The following is an 18,033-nucleotide window of genomic DNA, read 5'->3' as shown; positions in this document are numbered from 1 at the left end:
GGAAAAAAATAATTGAAGACAGAGCAGGCGGATTAATAAAAAAGGCGGACTATTTTACCATTTTTCTGGAACATGCGAAGATTACTATTACAACTATAATCATTTTGCTTTTTGATCATTATGATTTGGAAGCAAAAATATTTAACAGACAAAACAGAAAGGATAATGCACACCTTGAGTATCTGCCCAGAGACTGTCTGTGTCCATGATGGAGTCATCGATTGTTGTTTCATCTTTGTAATCGTCACACGTCTCTGTCTTGTAGTCAGTGAGCAAGATCTCTTCTCTCTGGGGTGAAGCAGGAGCTTCTGGGGAGCCCTCCTTGGGCTCAACTTCAATGTCGGCCACTTCCTCAACCTCCGGCTCCTCTTCAGCCTGGGAGTCCCCTGTTTCGATGTCTTCCTGCTGGGTAGCAGCAAAGCGCACGCTGTGAGTAGCAGATTCACCCTCATCAACTGTTGTCTGCACCACTGTGATAAAGTCATCCTCCACTGTCACCACGGATTCAATGATGCCTTTCAGTTCAGGTAGTGCTTCTGGGCTACCCTTGGCTAGCATCTCATCAGCAGTAGGTTTCCCAAAGTCTATTTCTGGGGGTATTTCTGATACAAGATGCTGTTTATCCTCTTCTTTTTCTTCTTGCCCTACTTCTACCTCTTCTTCCTCATGTTCTTCCCCTTTTGTGGCCCCAGCTGTCACTTCACATGGCGGCAGCTTTTGGATTTCCACAGGTTTCACAGCTGTATCAGGAATCCTTTCAGTTCCTTCTGCAGGCTGTGGTATGCTCTCCATCTGAATCTCAGCAGGCTCTTCCTGGAGAGGCTCGGCTTTCGGAAGAAGCTCTTCAGAAGGCTCCTTTGCTGGTAACTGTGCAGGCATCTCTTCCCCAGACACAGGTGGTTTTGGAGGTTCTGCTTTGATATCCTCTGGTTTCAAAGATTCTCCATTCAAGCCTTCTTGGGCTTGATCATGCTCTCCACTAGATTCATAAGATTCCTCTTTATCAACTGCCTCTTGATGCACCAGATCGGGTTTAGTTACTTTTTCCTTAATTTCTGTTTCAGACAGTTTGGTGCTGTCCTTCACATAACTAGGCTCAGTCTTGGAAAGTACATCTGCATCCTTTGCTTCTCTGGACAAGACAGTCTGATCTTTCTGTTGAGTGTCTTTGGTTTCAGGCTCCGCTCTTTTAACAGAGGCTTTGTCCTTCCCTGAAGGAAGAGAAACAACCTCACTGATCTTAGAATCTAACTGACTCTGATATTCTTGGTCAGCTCTCCTTGCAGCCACTTCCATATCGTGCTTTATAGCATTGTAATCTGGTTTTATCGGAGCTTCTATCTCAGCTATTTCAGGAACAACACTAAGAGTCTTCTCCTCCTTCTCCATCAACAAAGAAACAGCACCTCTTTCTATGGCTACTGCTGATGCTGATATTCTGTCATACATTGTATCATCAGTTACATGAACTTTGTCAGCCACACTCTCTTCTTTCATTTCTAAGATTGCCTCAGGTCTTGTCTTCTCAGGCTCTGCACCTTTAATGGAATAGACCTCTTTAGAGTCAACTTGATCTTCACTTTTTTCTAGCACAGTATCCAGCTTTTCTTTTTTCTCCTGCTCATAGTCCCTGGCCAGAACAGACTCACCAGTGCCGTGCTGACCTAAGTCTTTTTCACTCAGTAATTCTTCTTTCGATTTTCCAGCTGCTGCCAGCTTCACTTCTATTAAAGACAAGTCAGGAGCAAGGCCACGTCTCAGTTTTTCATCTGTGCCTTCATAAAATGGACAGGTTTCACTGGTTAAATTCTCACTGTCCTGAACCGGAGAAGGGAGTGGGACTGTGTACTTATTGAAAACACAGTAGCCCAAGTCTTCTAGCTGGCTTTCCGCTTTTAGAGTTACGTGGTTTTCATCTGTCACATGTGGCAGAGCTGTGCTGCTGTCTTCCACAACAGTATCAGAAGGAACTGACTTCTTTTGTGCCATCTCAGCATCTGCACTCACAGAGGCTAATCTAGATCTCGTCCCTGCTAAGTCTAACATTTCAGGCAGGTCAGGAGCCAGGACAGACCCATTTTTGTAATAATCTTTGGCCAGGAAAGGTGATTCGGTCAAGGTCTCAGGCTGAACTTTTTCTTCTACCATTGCTTTTTCTTCTTCAATGTGCTCATCTTCCTCTCTGCTATCAATGGGGAAGCAGGGAGCCTTCTCCAATGCTGGTGTGGTTGCTGGCAAGTAGTCATCACCTTCATCCATACTTCCACTAGTGTTAGTCAGAATATCTGAAGCGAGGGGAGAAAGATCATGTGCACGACCAAAGCTAAACCCTAGAGCTATTGAATCCAGGCAAGACATGGGCAGGTTAATAGACATACTTCTCTGTTCAATAGCAGATCTCCCCCCAAGTCCCAAGCTCCTGCTCAGAGTTAGGTCATCTTTATTTTTACTGTGGAGCTCTCTCTTATCCCCATAGACTTTGGGGTCAATAGTGAACATTCTTTCTGTTGGGGAGCTTGGTTCTTCAGATTTGTCTGGTGCAAAGCTCTGGGCCAGAGTACTGTACCCTATTTCATGAGCAGGTATACTCTGCTGCTGATCCAATTCTGTCTGTAATTCTTCCTCCTCCTCCTCCTCTTTGTCTTCAGGTATTAGACGATCTGTCTGATAAGGCTCATACATACTCTCTTTAGTGTCACTAAGCTCATAGTAATCACTGCCTTGTTTCAGAGCATCTGCTTTGAAGGCTTCCTCTTTCAGAGCAGAGGTTTCAAAATACTTCGACATTCCTGATCGATCCTCCTCTTCTTTCACTTCATGAGGAGCTGAAACACTTGTCTTATCCTCCTTGGTGTCTTTTTTAACATCTTTCTCTTTAGAAGGTTCTAGAGTATGAGTCTTATCAGTGGTTAAACTTGGTGCATCAGGGGCTTTCTCTGTAACTCTGGATAACTGAGTGGTATCAGGGTGCTCTACTGTTTTTTCAAGGGTGTGTTCATGGCTTAATGTGGCTGGGGGTATCTGTGTGCTTGGCTGGACCTCCTTTTTCTTGTCTACTGTTGCTGAGAGCCCACTTTGATCCATTTCTTTTTCTGTTTTGAGGATATCAGGTGACTTCTTAGCTTCACCATCCTTTTCAAAGTCTGCTTTGTCTAGGGAAAGTGTCTTCACTTCAGGTTTTGTGGTAAATTTACCATCATCTAATATTCGAGCCTCCCCTTTATCATAGAAGTCATACCTTTCTTCCTCATCACTCTCATCCTTGGTCATGTCCTTTTCCTCCCCCCATGCAGCTATTTTCTGGGTGCTTGGCGTTTTCAGGCCATCTACAGGTACTGCTGAGAATTCTTGCAGAGCTAGTGTCCTGTCTCTGTACAACTGCTCATCTTTAGTAAGATCTTCGGCAAACAGTTGGTCAGGGGGTTCCTGTTTTGTTTTGGAACTGTCTTTGAATGGAAGCTCCTGGGGGACAGCAGGAGATGGGCCTGAAGGAAGCTCACTTTTGGATCCTTCTGACTTGGGTTCAGATGGCAACAGAGAACTGTCACCATGGCTGATGGCAAAATCTTGGACATCTTTAAGGTCGTCTTTAAATTTCATAGATATGACCTGGCTGGATGATGAGGGCACATCTGCAGTCCTTTCTTCTGTTTTGCTCCCTTTAGGCAGTTCAGACGACAAGTCCTTTTGTGTTTGAGAAGAGGGAGGTTTGGCAGCAAGTTCTGCAAAACTGAGTTCCCCTTTCTTTTGTGAATCAGTTTCCAAGATCTGTTCTGATAGAGATGAAGGCATTTTTTCTTTGTCTTTACTCTGCGAATCCTTTTTATCTAAAGCCTCTGTTTTTGCCGGCTGTGGAACTAAGGCATCATGCTGAGGTTGCTCACCAGTCTTACTGTCTTTCCCAGATTCTTGTTGCTTTGTGTCTAATGGTTCTGCTGTGAAAAGGTGTGCACCCTCCTGGACACGGAAATCCATCTTCGTGGCTGCAAGTAAATCTGAAGTAGTTTGTTTGGGTTTTATAACAAAATTATTAAAGCACTTACACAGGCAGACAGTGATGTGGCTTACAACAACACCCTGGTATGAATGATGGAAAGGAGAGGGAGGCAGATGCAAACATGCAACAAGGCAAACCACCTAGAAATCTGCTTTAAAGTGTTAAACCCTAGTTTCCTTTCAATATATGAGGTTTTATAGTGAAAATGTGAGTTGTGACCACTGAAATGAGATGATTTCATGTGAATTTTTTATCTTCATGGTTTGTACGTGACAGTAAAATCACAAGCAATTCTCACTTCGTTGGTATGCTTTGCTGGACTCTGTAGTTTGTTAGTTCTGAGTTAGTAAAGTTTGCAAGAATAAGTCAAATCAATAGTAACTTTGTGTGTTGCTGACATTTAAAACATGCATACTTATACATTTCTACAACTTTTTTTACATTTTTCTTCTACAAGCAGCCTAAACTAAATAAATGATGCATACAAAACGTTTCGTGTCAGAAGAGGCTGGTTTTTTAATTATACCAACTTTTGACATTCACTCTTTGGCAAATGACAAAAATTTCACTGCCATCATGAAACCAGTATGTGTAAATCAGGAACAGAACTATGGTAATAATAGTCCCAGATCCTAAAGGTGTGGTCTTCAAAATGACCAGCCACCTTCAGCTGTAACTGAGGTCAAAGAGTACTTGGCATGTTTCAGTGACTGTACATCGGGCCCTAATTAAGTTAATTTAAAAGTAAAAATGCTAGTCTTATGGTATGTCACCATATTTTTAGGGAGTAATACCTAGTTAAGTGGTTTTTTATACATGCTCTGTTAACCATTAATAGCATGTTCTTTTTTAATATCCCATGGAAAATAATTATTCCTATCATACAGAAATCTTCCTATCACGGAAAATATGGAGACAAATACTCCAGAATGTGGCAGAACTTTCTCCCATAATTTGTAAAAATAGTTTTATGTGTTTTTTCTAAAGCTCGTTACAATAAGCATTGGACCAACTCCGAATCTCCCCATACCTGATTTAAAGTCTGTGGAGTCATCTTTTTGCTCCAATGAATCAGAAGTCTTTAGAACAATTAGTATTAAAGTATTTGTCATTCTTAAAATATTCGCATATGTTAACATTTAGTCAAAAAAGCAACTGCCATTCCGAACTCTGCAGGTAGAAAAAACAGAGCTCTACAACTACAATAATTTTGCTCCTCTATGTTTTTGCATGTGATGATTTACTTGCAAACCCTATGAAGCATAAAAACATGGCCATTGAGTTGATACCATCCTGTTTTCATAGAAATTAAACAGCTAGATACTGACTTTCTTTATGTATCCTATTGTGCTTCTTACTGTAGTGCAAATGAACAACACCAATGTCATCGAAACATATTCTGACTGCCAAAGGCATTTAATACTCTTCAGCTGGGCTAGCCAGAACACCAGCCTCTCAAATGTAGCATTTCTTAGCCAGGTAGTGAATGGGTACCGCACTACTCCACAAAATCTGTCTTTATACCTTGTTGTATTGGCTGAAAAGAAATACCATTAAAAGGAAAATTTTGAAGCCTAGTTCTTACATACTGAAAAAAAAAAAAATTGATTGCAGTAAATATTTTGTTCAGCAACCAGATCAGAACTTCACTCTATGCACCCAATCCTAAACTTTACTGTCAAGGCAAGTGTCCCAGTGGAATTGATGGAGGTTTTGCCTAAGAAGGGCACTCCAGCAGGGTTAAACATTTGTAATAAGGTAAGACACACAAAAAATCAGAGTTCTGGTAATGATTGAGGAGAGGAGGGGTGGACTGCAATGAATGGCAAGGATATGACATAAGAAGCAATAGCTTTAGGGAAGCTAAACCAGATGCATTGAAGCAAATACACCAAAAAAAAAAACAACCCAAAAAAACCCCCACCCCCAAAAAACACAACCAAAAAACAAAAACCCAAAACACAGCAACCCTGCACACTGCAAATTAAAACGTTTCTACAGTTTAAGCCTCTTTATGTCATAGCCAAAGTCAATAAATCTACTTTTTGAAAGAAAAGCAGATGAATCTCTGCACCAAAAAGAAAAAAATATACATAGATTAGCAATGTGACTGGCAAACACATCGGAGATGGGGGAAAAAGGCTTACACAGAGGAATCAGCTTAGCTGCAAAGCATATTCATCATGGCAAAGTAAAAAAATCAGGAATCAGCCGCAATGGTGGGAAACCATGTTGTCATACAGCACCTATGCAATCATATTATCTGCTACACACTCTTCAAGCATAATAACAAGAGCAGTCATACTCATCAATGAGAAGAACAGCCAATGAAGCAGCCTTGGAAAGCACTGGAGAAAGCTGGAGAAGGATTCACCGGCAGCAAACACATGCAAACCCAAGGAGGACACACCTTCCTTGGCCGAGGAAGGGGACGTGTCTTTCAGGGGCGTTTCTGCCACAACAGTTACTCTCTCCCTGCTGGATGCCACACTCGGCACTTTGTCTTCATGACACACTTTGGCCTCCAAACCAGAATCAGACTGACCCTCACAGGGGCCCTTTGCCTGATCCAAAGGCTCAATGTGCCCGTGCTCTTTCCCCAGTTGCTTCCCAGGAAGAGCAGCAGGTCTCACTTCCACAGCCATCGGACTCTCTACTGGTTCTTCTTGGGGATGGAAAAAGGAGGTGACATCAACACCAACAGTAAACACCAAGCACACAGTTCAACAGGACTACTTCTGCATAACACTTTCAGCTCTAAACATTTTGGAGTTAAGTCTATCAAAGGACTGCTAGTATCCAGCCCATTTTTTGTCATTGCGGAACTTAATTTTCCTTTGAGGAAAAAACAAACAAATAAACAAAAACCCAAAAACCAAACCAAACAACCTGTCTTCCCCAAAGAAGCACATTTATGCTGTAAGATGAGAGCTGAAAGTGTTTTACAGGTATACCTCTCCCAAAAATGACTGGGTCAAATATTCATTGCAAATGGAGATGCTATTTGAATGATAGATGGCTCTGACAACACCAATGCATCAATGAGTTCAAAGTACATTGATATTTTTCTGACAAATGTGCTGTTTAATCCAGTACAAGACATTCAATTGAGGTGGAGGAAGGTATGAGGCATTAATTTCTTTCCACTGACCTTGGCAATACTGACCACTAAATGCCAGCAAGTCAATTTAAAACATGGATCCTGGATTTGGTAAAATCTTGAGCCACTTCCATAGTCTTAATAAGCCTTGTGTATAGCTGACGACTAACGGATTTGCAAGAATTCTGCCAAGATTCCCACACTGAGTGGGTTTATAAACAATTTCTCCCTTAGGCTGCCTGACATCTGAACTTCGTGTGTGAAAAATCACAGATTTAACACAAGGGCTCTCCATTTTCCTTTCTGTTCTGTTTCCCCACTAGCTTCCAGGCTCCTCGTCACCAATTGTGTCAAAGAAACCAATGAGTGCAATATAACTGTTCATCTGAATTTCTAAAAGACTTCACTCAGCTTACGGGCTCTTAGGATCAATATAGTAGTATGAAGAGCAGTCTTTACTCATGCCATGGCAGAAGGATGACGAGCAAGGTTCCCATTCTGGAGTGTTCTGCCATTGCTACTCAGATAGAATATTACTATGCTCTGTAAGTCAGGATTAAGCTTGAAACCTGTGTCTCAGCAACATACCCAAGCAGCTGACCAGCAGTCATGCTGCAGTCAACCTGATGACCCCCGTGGTTTAAAGTGTGTCTCATGCTTAAAGGCCTTTGCTGAATCAGACTTAGAACCAAGTGGTCTGAAACCTGTAAGTGGCTGTATCATCTCTTGGTATTAAAGTAAAACCTCTTTACAATGGCTTGATTTTCCTCCTAAGATTGCCACAGTTAGAGCCAGAGAATCAACCATCCACTTCAGTTATGGTCTTCGAAAAGTGATTTGACAAACACAAACACTATTTGAGGCTGAGAAAATATCACTGTGTAAAGTACAATACATTATTAATAGCATATAAAAAAATGTAATTAAGGTTAAATACTGTATCTTACAGGAAGAGAAGCCAGAAGATTCAGAATCAGAACTGGACTGACGCCTGAGTGTTACAGGGATATTTCCACATGAGCAGATGTAAAAGCACCCTGGCAGAACAGCAAGTATCCAGCTACAAGAGGCCTTGACTTGAATAATTTGCTTTACTTCTCTTTTTCTGATTTTATATAGTTTTACATGTGCACCCCTTTCAACTAAAAAAAATTTAAGGAAAGCCTCTCATTTTAGTCTGAGCAATTTCAGGTATACACCTCCATTTTCTAAGACACTTTGCACAGTGCCACATGATTAAAACTCATTTCTCACCAAAGTAGAGAGTTATCCTTACTTAATGAAGGAATCCTACAGACTCCCTTTGTGCACAGACCTCTTAAGCCAAATCAACTGCAATCTTAGAGGCAGCAAGTGGGGAGGGCTGTTTCATAATGCCTATCTTTTCACTGATGATCAAGCTTATTTCCCTTCTTTTTTTTTCCCCTCATAGGTGTTCTGAGATTTTACACTTCCACCAGGGGTAGATGTATATGACTGAAAAGGAAGCTGCCCATGCATTAACCCATCCAGGAGTGCTCTAAGTACAGCTATAGGCACCCAGCTATAGTAAGGCTACTCCTGTGATTTTCTGTCTTCCTGAGCTTCAGGCAAGACATGCTGATATAAACAATCTTCAATTACTAGCACTGATCTCTTTCTGGTGCTGTTGCAGCATTAGACTATATTATCCTGTTAATTCTGAACAACTCTGCTCTTATTGAAACGACCCAGTGAACAATTTCAAGTACACACCTCCATCTTCCTGAGACACAAACCTTTAGAGGATTCAGTACTATTTTTAACTTCAGCTCCTGCGTCCCAAGACTGAGTTAGTCAAATGTTGCGAGATAAAAGGTGATCTATTTAGCCTTGGAGTAGAAATCGTCATTCCTGTTAGTCACTGAAATAGATGATGCCTTGATTCCTCAAAAGCCATTTCACTTTTATGTAACCCCCACTGAGAACGTAATACTTACTGATGTGTCCACACCATAGAAAAAGGGAGTATAGAAACACAGTAACAGTAAACCTTTTTTTCCCTCCTTGTTAGCCTTCAGCTGACACAATGTTAACTGGGTGTAGCCACAAAGCAACTGGAGATCAGACATGACCCAATACTGCCTGAAGTCACCTGTGTATACTGGAGTAAAACTGATCTACTTTGCCTACTGGAGAATTAAAGATTTTCTACTGCTATCCTTGGTATAGACATGGATTTTTCCCCCATTGTGTTAACAACTGACTTACCTCCAGCAACAATCTTTAGCCTTGCATACTGTTCTTGACACTGATTCTCTGGCACGAAGAACAAATTAACTTACGCTTCTCTTAACTAGCTGCTCCTTTTGCTTCTGCTCTAAGCCAGGCCAGTAGACCAAGAACCCTGATTTAAGAAGGGACCATGGTTTCACTGACTCCAAAGCTGCATTCACGGCTCACACTGCAGCTTCACTTTGAGATGGAGAGACTCTGAAGGGGTGTCATTTCCATGTGAGGAAAAATAAACCCTGGGTTTCCCTCCCCAGAAAGCAGCAATCCCAGGCACACATATAATGGAATGGATGGCAGGTGAGTAGAGGGGAAGAGGAACAAAATGGGACCATGTTTAGTTCACCTTCGTCATGGCCCAACAAGACCTCTGTGCTCTTCACTGTGGCACTGGGATGTGTACTAGAGCCAGTCCACTCCGAGCTGAACAAAGGGTGTTCATAGTACTCCTCGTCTGAATTGTAGGGCTCATCATCAGGCACAGACACTGAAATGGAGGGGGCCAGGTGTTTACGCCACTCCCTGCTGGCAGTGGGCCCACAGCCCGGGCAGTGCTGGAGCGGTCCCACCTTATCCTCCGCCCCTTCATCTACAAATAGACACACACAGACAAAAACTGCAGGACAGACAGACAAAGAAAAGACAAGACAGGATGGACACATGCAACAACAACAGCCACTGCCTCATACTGCAGAGTAGATGAAATCAGCCAGGCTACAGGTTAATGCAGGATGGAGGAATAAGGCAGCTGTGCATTTTAACACGTGGGCCACATATGCGGTGTTTCCTACAGTGTTTATGAACACTGGAAACCAACGGTCGCAATAAGTGCATTTCAAAACTATACTCTCATTATTTAGAGGAATACGTGTTGTACACAAACCACATCTCACAACTTGCACTGATGCTTAAAGCTATTACATAGCTGACGGACTGTATTTAGAAAGCATCCCAACACAGCTGTAACCGCCACAGTCATCAGGTGAACTACTTGAAAGTGTAAATTTAAAAAAGGCCTTTAGTTAAAAAACAAACTACTTTGGTCAATGGTGGATTTATTTCTTATTGTATGTTTCAAAATTCCCCAATTCCTTCTTTTCCTTGTAAATAAGTAACATTTAGACAACCAAAAAAACCCTTCCCCAAATACCTTTTTTCCTGACAAAGGCCACCAAAAGCTGCCCACAGCAATCTCTCTAAGTCCTATATTTTATGCTGTTGTGTCATGTTTCCGTGGGTGAACTAGCTCCCACCTCAGTGTTTGTCAGTGCTTTGGAATGACAGCTTTATTCACCCGCCACTGTAGCATTGCAGATAATCACATAATCATCTCAGAACTACACCAGCTACTGACAGCTACAGGGAGGGGGAGCTTGGGTTTGGTTTTGTAAGACAAAGAATACAGCCCAATAGAAATTATTGTCCTACCATCCAATCCATGCAAACCTAAAGGGGAGAATTGAGAACTTGTGTCAGCTAAGTTGCCCTCTCACTGTGAATAAAGTTATGAAAAACGAAACAGCTAGTACTAGAGAAAATATGTTTAAGCTCGTTTTCTGTGTATGACAACCAGCAGTTTGATTAACACTATACTCACAGGGTGCCTTCAGCAGCTGCAGCTATCCTGTTGCATTTCCTACTAGTGTCAGGAACAAGCCCATGCCCGGTCCCTGTCCTTTCTCTAGGCAATTGCAACTTAAAGCACTTCCCTGGAGCCTCCAAAACTTTCCTCTCAGATCCAAAACACTCAGTCAGAAAGCAAGGTTTTAACACAGGCAGCCCAACAGAGATTAACCAGATCTCTGTGTGTGACCTAGAAACAAGATGCCTCATGAATGCAGCTGTAACTACCATTATCCAAGTCTTGGAAAGCAATTTTTATCTAAACCAATTCCATCTATAAGAGCTCTAAGGTTCTTTCCTGGCGAATAAGTTTTAAGCTTCTTTCTATAGCACACCATGACAAGACAACATCTATGGCTTTATAAAAAGCTCCCTGTGCTTTCTGCATCAACATGGCAGCAAGCGTCATGTAATGTAATGACATGTATTTCTTCTGCCTGGCTAAAGAAGTATCAACCCATTCAGCCTCAATCAGCCACAAAAAGGAAGAAAAAATATTCATCAATGGCAATATTAGTAGCTCCAGTATGTATCATTGTGCGGCAAAAGGAAGATGATCCATGTTTCAGACTGCCCTGAGGCTGGTCAGGACTGAAGGTAGGCTGTGTGCACCTATGCACATACACAATGGCACCCATGGAGCTTCAAGAGAACTGTTCTCACAATTTATTTCAGCACACAAAGAGTGCCTGAACCACTGATAGTTTAGTTACCTTGCTCTTGTAGTGGAATCCAAACTGCAGATTCAGGGCTTTATGCATGCTTAAAAGAGGTAGGTGTGGAAAGATAAGCTGGCAACCCACCTCTGCCAAGCAGGAAGACCTGCCGAGCACTGCAACAGGCAATGCCAAACACAGGGCTGAGCCTGAGCTCCCATCTTTCCCTAGTACTTAAGAGCCAGCAGCAATGCTGCAGGGAAGCATCTTGAAACACTTGCAATGCAGAACCTGCGTATTTCTTCTCCACAGAAGCTTCTACAAAATTCAGTGTCAGATTTGAGGGGGCTCACGGTTTGCAAAAGACTAGTTACAGGGAGGGAGGACACGTCTCAGGGTGCGAGAGACCAGGAATCAACTCCCTCCTAAATCTGAGAAGATTCAAAACTAAAACTCTAGCTTCTTTGCAGGGTGCCCCCACACTAGTCTGTGTATTACTGTGGACAAGAGTAGAAAGGGTTGACACAGGCACCATCTCTTCCGCTGGAACTGGGACACTGTGGAGAAAAGAAGGTTGATATGGCTGGAAGCAGAACACAGAGCAAGAGGATGTGCAAAAGTGGAGGCTCTCCTTCCAGTTATGGGTCATATTTATCCAGGGGCCCTTCAGAGGTAAAATGCATCAAGAAGAGTGAAACCCCAGGACTTCTCTATACTGATGCAAACAAGGCTGAAAAATCCTTCTTAATAGGCTCTGAATGGAGCCTGCTGCTCCTAAAAACTACAGGAACTGACAACAGTAAAAATGCTTTATATACATATTATTGTGATAGTCCAAATTCATTAGGAGTGCAAAGTCTAGTATTGTTAGGGGCTGTTATGTCTATGGCTATTACAGATTTATATTGCTTATTCATCAGTTTTAATCAAGATATTTTGAAAATTACTGCAGATAATTTCATTTACAAGGTAATGATATCTTTAAATGATTTGATTTTATCTCAGCAACAAGAAAAATCCTTTCTTTGTTATTTTAGCCCCTCCTAATAGTTCTTTTTCATCTCAAAGCATGGGAAAAATTCTCAATCTATTCTAAAGTCCAAGACTAAAATCACTTCTCACAAAGGCTAATTCAGTTTTAGCTTCCAGGTATCTTTCGAAAATGCCTTTCAAGAAGTAATTTTCACTGTAAATAGATCCATTTTCATAGGATACTTGGTTCCTTTCAGTTTGCAAAATATTCTTATTTGATATTTAAAGCTTAATCTGAAATGCCTATTTCAAAATGGAAGACAACCCATCAAAGGCATCCTTCTATCTTGTAATGTTTAGAAAAATTTTTACATTAAAACATTGTTGACCATTGTCAAAAGGCACAGAGCACAAAAAAATGCCACATTGGCAAGAGAATATCTCATCAGCCCTGCATGACCAGATACAATTGATAAAAGGATTAGACAGTGCTAGGGAAAATTTTCGGAGCAAAATTATGTTACTGTAGTTGAAGTAAATGAAATAATTTCAGTAAGTCAGTCATCTTACCTTCTGCAGCAGTATAAAGGGACAGGCTCATTTGAATGTTTTTCTGCAGCCCAGTGAAGGAAACCTACATCCACTGACTCCTTTCTCTCATGAATACACTTGACCCACAAACCTCTCTGTCTTTTCTACCTTTTTTTTTTTTTTTAATCTGTGTTTGCTGCATGGCTGGCCACATCCACCTTTGTCATGTCTACAACAGTGATTTCCTTCCTACCATGACTGAAGGAAGTCTCTTTTGGATTCACAGCAATGCAACACACTCTGACAAGTGCATTAGGAAAATGTTCTAAGAGAAGGAGTAAAAGGGAGGCCTGAGGTAGATAAGCACACCAAGCATTCGCCTTTTTTTGCTCAACAACTGTAGAATTGGGTTAAATTAACAAATTGTATTCTACTGAGCAGACAGACAGACAATGTGCATGAGGACGGACAGCCAGATGGTATAGGGAACTGAAAGGTTAAACAAGTACAGTAAAATTGGGTCAAACCCTACTGAGGCAAACTCTTCTGAATGGGAGCTTTACCTGAATAAAAATGACAGGTCTGGCTCAATCAAGTCCACAAAAGCTCAACTTACCCACAGAAAACAAGGACCACAACTTCTAACACAGAGCAGAACACAAGACTTTTACTACCATTAACTACATTGAATTGACAACACTGATATTTTGGGAAAACACAATAAACATCTGGTGAAATTGTTTTCAAGAAGTTCCTTCTGTTCATCAACCAGCTCTACTGTGAGTTCCAGTTTCAGAGCTGGACATAAACAAGAAGCTTCCAGCAGAGTGCATTAATGACTCAGCACATCATTTCTCTCCATACTTCCCTTACAAACCTACACTTTTAGAATTTATACAGGCCATCTGCTTGGAAAAATGAAGAGCTGAATCAAAATCTTGTAATGGAAAAGTCTCTTTTCAGTAACATTAAAGGAAATTATTTTAATATTTTTGAAAAATGTGGCATTTTGTAAATCATCAAAATGTCTCCCAAATACTGACCTTTCAGTCCTTGCAACCACCCCTGCAGGGAAGGTAAGTGCTATTATATTAACTGAATTCTACATGTACAGAAAGAGGAAAAACAACGATGTTAAGTGACTTGCTGAGTCATATGCACAGCTGGGAACAGCATAGTCCGGTAGCTCTTAATAACCTCAAGTTGTAAAGTCTTTTGCCACCTTCTTATGTTAATACAACTAGCAAAGTGGTTTCCATTTGCTTAGGGGGCAATCTACAACCTTCTGTCAATTAATCAATATGAGTAATTTATAAAATCCTAAAATACATTTAAATAATACTGCTGATAGAAACAGTACACAAAGCTAATCCTCAGCTAAGGATGTTTGACCTAAGAACCTTGACATTGGCCTGCAGCAAAAAAGCAAGCTCTTCATTGTGATACAAAAAAACCAAAAAGCATATGCTGAACTAGGCAAGTGAACTATATATTAAAAAATAATGGTAAACCCCTGGTAATAATTCTAAAAGCCTCTGCTAATGCCCTACTAGCTTCCTTTTCAGTTAGTAGCTTTGATTGCCATTACCTCTAGGAACTCATGTACTATTTTATTTTAAACAATGTGCAGATTTTTTTTTTAAATCAGCAATCAATTAATCAAAAAATTTATATTGGTTACTAACCACATCTAATAGGTATTTCCAGTATAGCGGACTGACAAATGTTGTTGTTAACACAGCCCATAATTTCAAGTCCTGGTTTTGTTAAAAACAAGACCAGTTCTCCTTTAATGAATTTTCACAGTATCACAGTATGTTTGGGATTGGAAGGGACCTCAAAAGATCATCCAGTCCAATCCCCCTGCCAGAGCAGGAACACCTAGGTGAGGTCGCACAGGAACATGTCCAGGCGGGTTTTGAATGTCTCCAGAGAAGGAGACTCCACAACCCCCCTGGGCAGCCTGTTCCAGTGTCTGTCACCCTCAGTGAGAAGAAGTTTTTTCTCAAATTTAAGCGGAACCTCTTGTGTTCCAGCTTGATCCCATTACCCCTTGTCCTATCATTGTTTACCACCGAGAAGAGCCTGGCTCCATCCTCATGGCACTCACCCTTTATATATTTATAAACATTAATAATGTCAGCCCTCAGTCTCCTCTTCTCCAAACTAAAGAGAACCAGCTCCCTCAGCCTTTCTTCATAAGGGAGATGCTCCACTCCCTTAATCATCTTCGTTGCCCTACGCTGGACCCTCTCCAGCGGTTCCCTGTCCTTCTTGAACTGAGGGGCCCAGAACTGGACACAGTATTCCAGATGTGGTCTCACCAGGGCAGAGTAGAGGGGGAGGAGGACCTCTCTTGACCTACTAACCACCCCCCTTCTAATACACCCCAGGATGCCATTGGCCTTCCTGGCCACAAGGGCACAGTGCTGGCTCATGGTCATCCTGTTGTCCACCAGGACCCCCAGGTCCCTTTCCCCTACACTGCTCTCTAATATGTAGTTTCCCAACCTATACTGGAACCTGGGGTTGTTCCTACCCAGATGCAGGACTCTACACTTTCCCTTGTTAAATTTCATTAGGTTATTCCCCGCCCAACTCTCCAGCCTGTCCAGGTCCCGCTGGATGGCAGCACAGCCTTCTGGTGTGTCAGCTACACCTCCCAGCTTAGTGTCATCAGCAAACTTGCTGATAGTACACTCTATTCCCTCGTCTAAATTGTTAATGAATACGTTGAATAATATTGGCCCCAGTACTGACCCCTGAGGCACTCCACTAAATACTGTCCTCCAACTAGACTCCGCACCATTGACTACCACTCTCTGGCTTCTCTCCTTAAGCCAGTTTGCAACCCACCTCACTACTCTATTGTCTAGACCACACCTCCTCAACTTAGCTGTGAGGATGCTGTGGGAGACTGTGTCAAAGGCTTTACTGAAGTCAAGTTCAAGTTCAGCTAAGTTCTTCTAAGTACCTTCTAAGTAACTGCATGTTTTTTTAGACACTGCGCTCTGAAGCTGATAAGATGACCAATGGAATGCAGAACAAGCCCCATGTTTAGATTTATTGCTATAACAACAAAGGATTCTGATAACTGAATATATTTGCAAGGAAGAGCAGACAGAACAGGACACTAAAACTGACCAATTGAGTATTCCATGCCATCCACATCATACACCCTATAAAAGTGGGAGACCATGAGGGTCTCGCTCTCTTTGACCACCGCTGGCATCTGAAGAGTAGCCTGCCCATTGTCCCTGCGATCCGAAGTCTGGATCCAGACCCCGCAACCCTGAATCCAGTTCCGGTTTACTGTGCCTGCCCTGCAGCTGCAGGAGCAATGCCAGCTCCATCCACCGCGGAAGGGGGGAACCCTGTGCTACCCCAGGATATTCAAGATTGGTTTTGTATTTTTTGTTAGTAAAGCATTTTAAAACTTTTTTTCTAACTTGCAAGTCTAAGTCTCTCTCCCTTTCCTTATCACCTTTTCCTTAGCGGGGAGAGTGGGGCAGTAACAGAGAGCATCTGCCATGGTTTATTGTCGCCTTCAATAAACTTTGACAGATTTATTGGTGGTCCATACAGGGAAAGATAAGAGAAACCGCGACATTGCATTTTCTTAAAAATGACCACAGGATGGAACACACCTAATTGCAGTGCCTGATAAACTAAGAGCTGGACTATGTTAGCACATGAAATAGGAACCATCCACTTGCAAAATTAACAGAGGCCTTGTGTTAAAATACCAACAAAGTTTGCTCAGTAGATGATAAGAAATTATTTCCATTCATTTATTTAACAAAAAGAAAGAAAAAAAAAATGCTAAAAGAAAATTCAAGAAAGAAATAAATGGACACATAAAAACACTATTGGTATGGCAAAGTTTAACTGATAGTCCCCTAGAGATTCTGAACCCAAATCCTTCCCTCATATCTACACGGTATGGCTCAGTTTTAACATATTGCTGTCTCCCTTTACTGAGGGCCTTGATGAAGCAACTGTCTTCTGTTGGACAAAGCACTGATGAACATGCTTACCATCGTGACAACTTCACTGGGGTTTAGGCCCTGGCTTAAAATGAAGGCAACACTTAAGTTTTTTGCTGCAGAGGATTTTAGCAGAAGGAAAATGTAGTGAAACTGAACATTCAATGTGCAGAACAGAGTAGAAATTTGCTTTGTGACTCCTGCACCCTGTGTACAGAACCCCCAATACACATAGGCATTGAAGCATGAATTACAGGTCGAAGAACAAATAAATGATCCAACTCTGAATCTCCTTGCTTTCATGCATTTAAGATTGCAAAAACAAAGCTAATGGTTATTAAGAAAAAGCAGCCAAACAAATCCAAAGAAAACAAAGATGACCCCTACTGAATCACAGTTTTGGTGACCACATTGGGACAGCAGACATCTTGGCTCATATTGTGTATAACAGACAAAAAAGTGAGCATCACCATATTTTTTTTATTTAATATGGATGTACTTAACATATTCTGTCAGTTACCTCTGTGCATATGTGTCTACCTCATCCACGCACTGCAGTTGGTTTGCAGATGGGGAGTTATTGCTGGGGAATGCCTTATCTTTTCACATGAAGCTGCAGAAAGTATCTCCATTTTCTGATTTCCCCCATCCTTTAGATTCATATCTCATCCCTCTGCTGACAGCTGTGCACTGCAAGTCCAGGAGACCCTTACCTTCCTCCAGAGCTCCAGTCTGCTCGGAAGCTGGCGATGGAGGTGGGGAAGGAGGCAGGTTGGCGGACTCTTCAACTGCTAGAAATCAAACAGTGAAAATGAGATACAGCAATTAATCCTAGCAAGAGTGACACTTGGTCCAAGCTGCAGTCAGCCTCTTCTGCCCAGCTGAGAGAACTATTCAATGGGGACTTGTGCCTAGTGG

At 41.8% G+C, this 18,033-nt stretch overlaps 1 protein-coding gene across 50 annotated transcripts in view; it reads right to left on the bottom strand.

The window, feature by feature from the left end:
* Window positions 1–18,033, bottom strand: part of MAP2 (microtubule associated protein 2) — a 226,947-nt gene that overhangs the window by 31,274 nt on the left and 177,640 nt on the right. For 27 of the 50 annotated variants that reach the window (XM_065069006.1, XM_065069011.1, XM_065069009.1 and 24 more), the window contains one exon: window positions 17,829–17,906. In XM_065069006.1, the coding sequence (XP_064925078.1) occupies window positions 17,829–17,906 (78 nt within the window). Of the gene's footprint in view, window positions 1–173; window positions 3,996–6,407; window positions 6,663–17,828; window positions 17,907–18,033 lie in introns of all 50 variants that reach the window. The other 23 variants (XM_065068997.1, XM_065069004.1, XM_065069005.1 and 20 more) reach the window with 6 other exon arrangements.

The sequence above is a fragment of the Columba livia genome, chromosome 7 (assembly GCF_036013475.1).
Source record: "Columba livia isolate bColLiv1 breed racing homer chromosome 7, bColLiv1.pat.W.v2, whole genome shotgun sequence".
NCBI lineage: Eukaryota > Metazoa > Chordata > Aves > Columbiformes > Columbidae > Columba > Columba livia.
The sequence above is the reverse complement of the archived record's forward strand: the minus strand, read 5'-3'. Positions and strand labels throughout refer to the sequence as shown.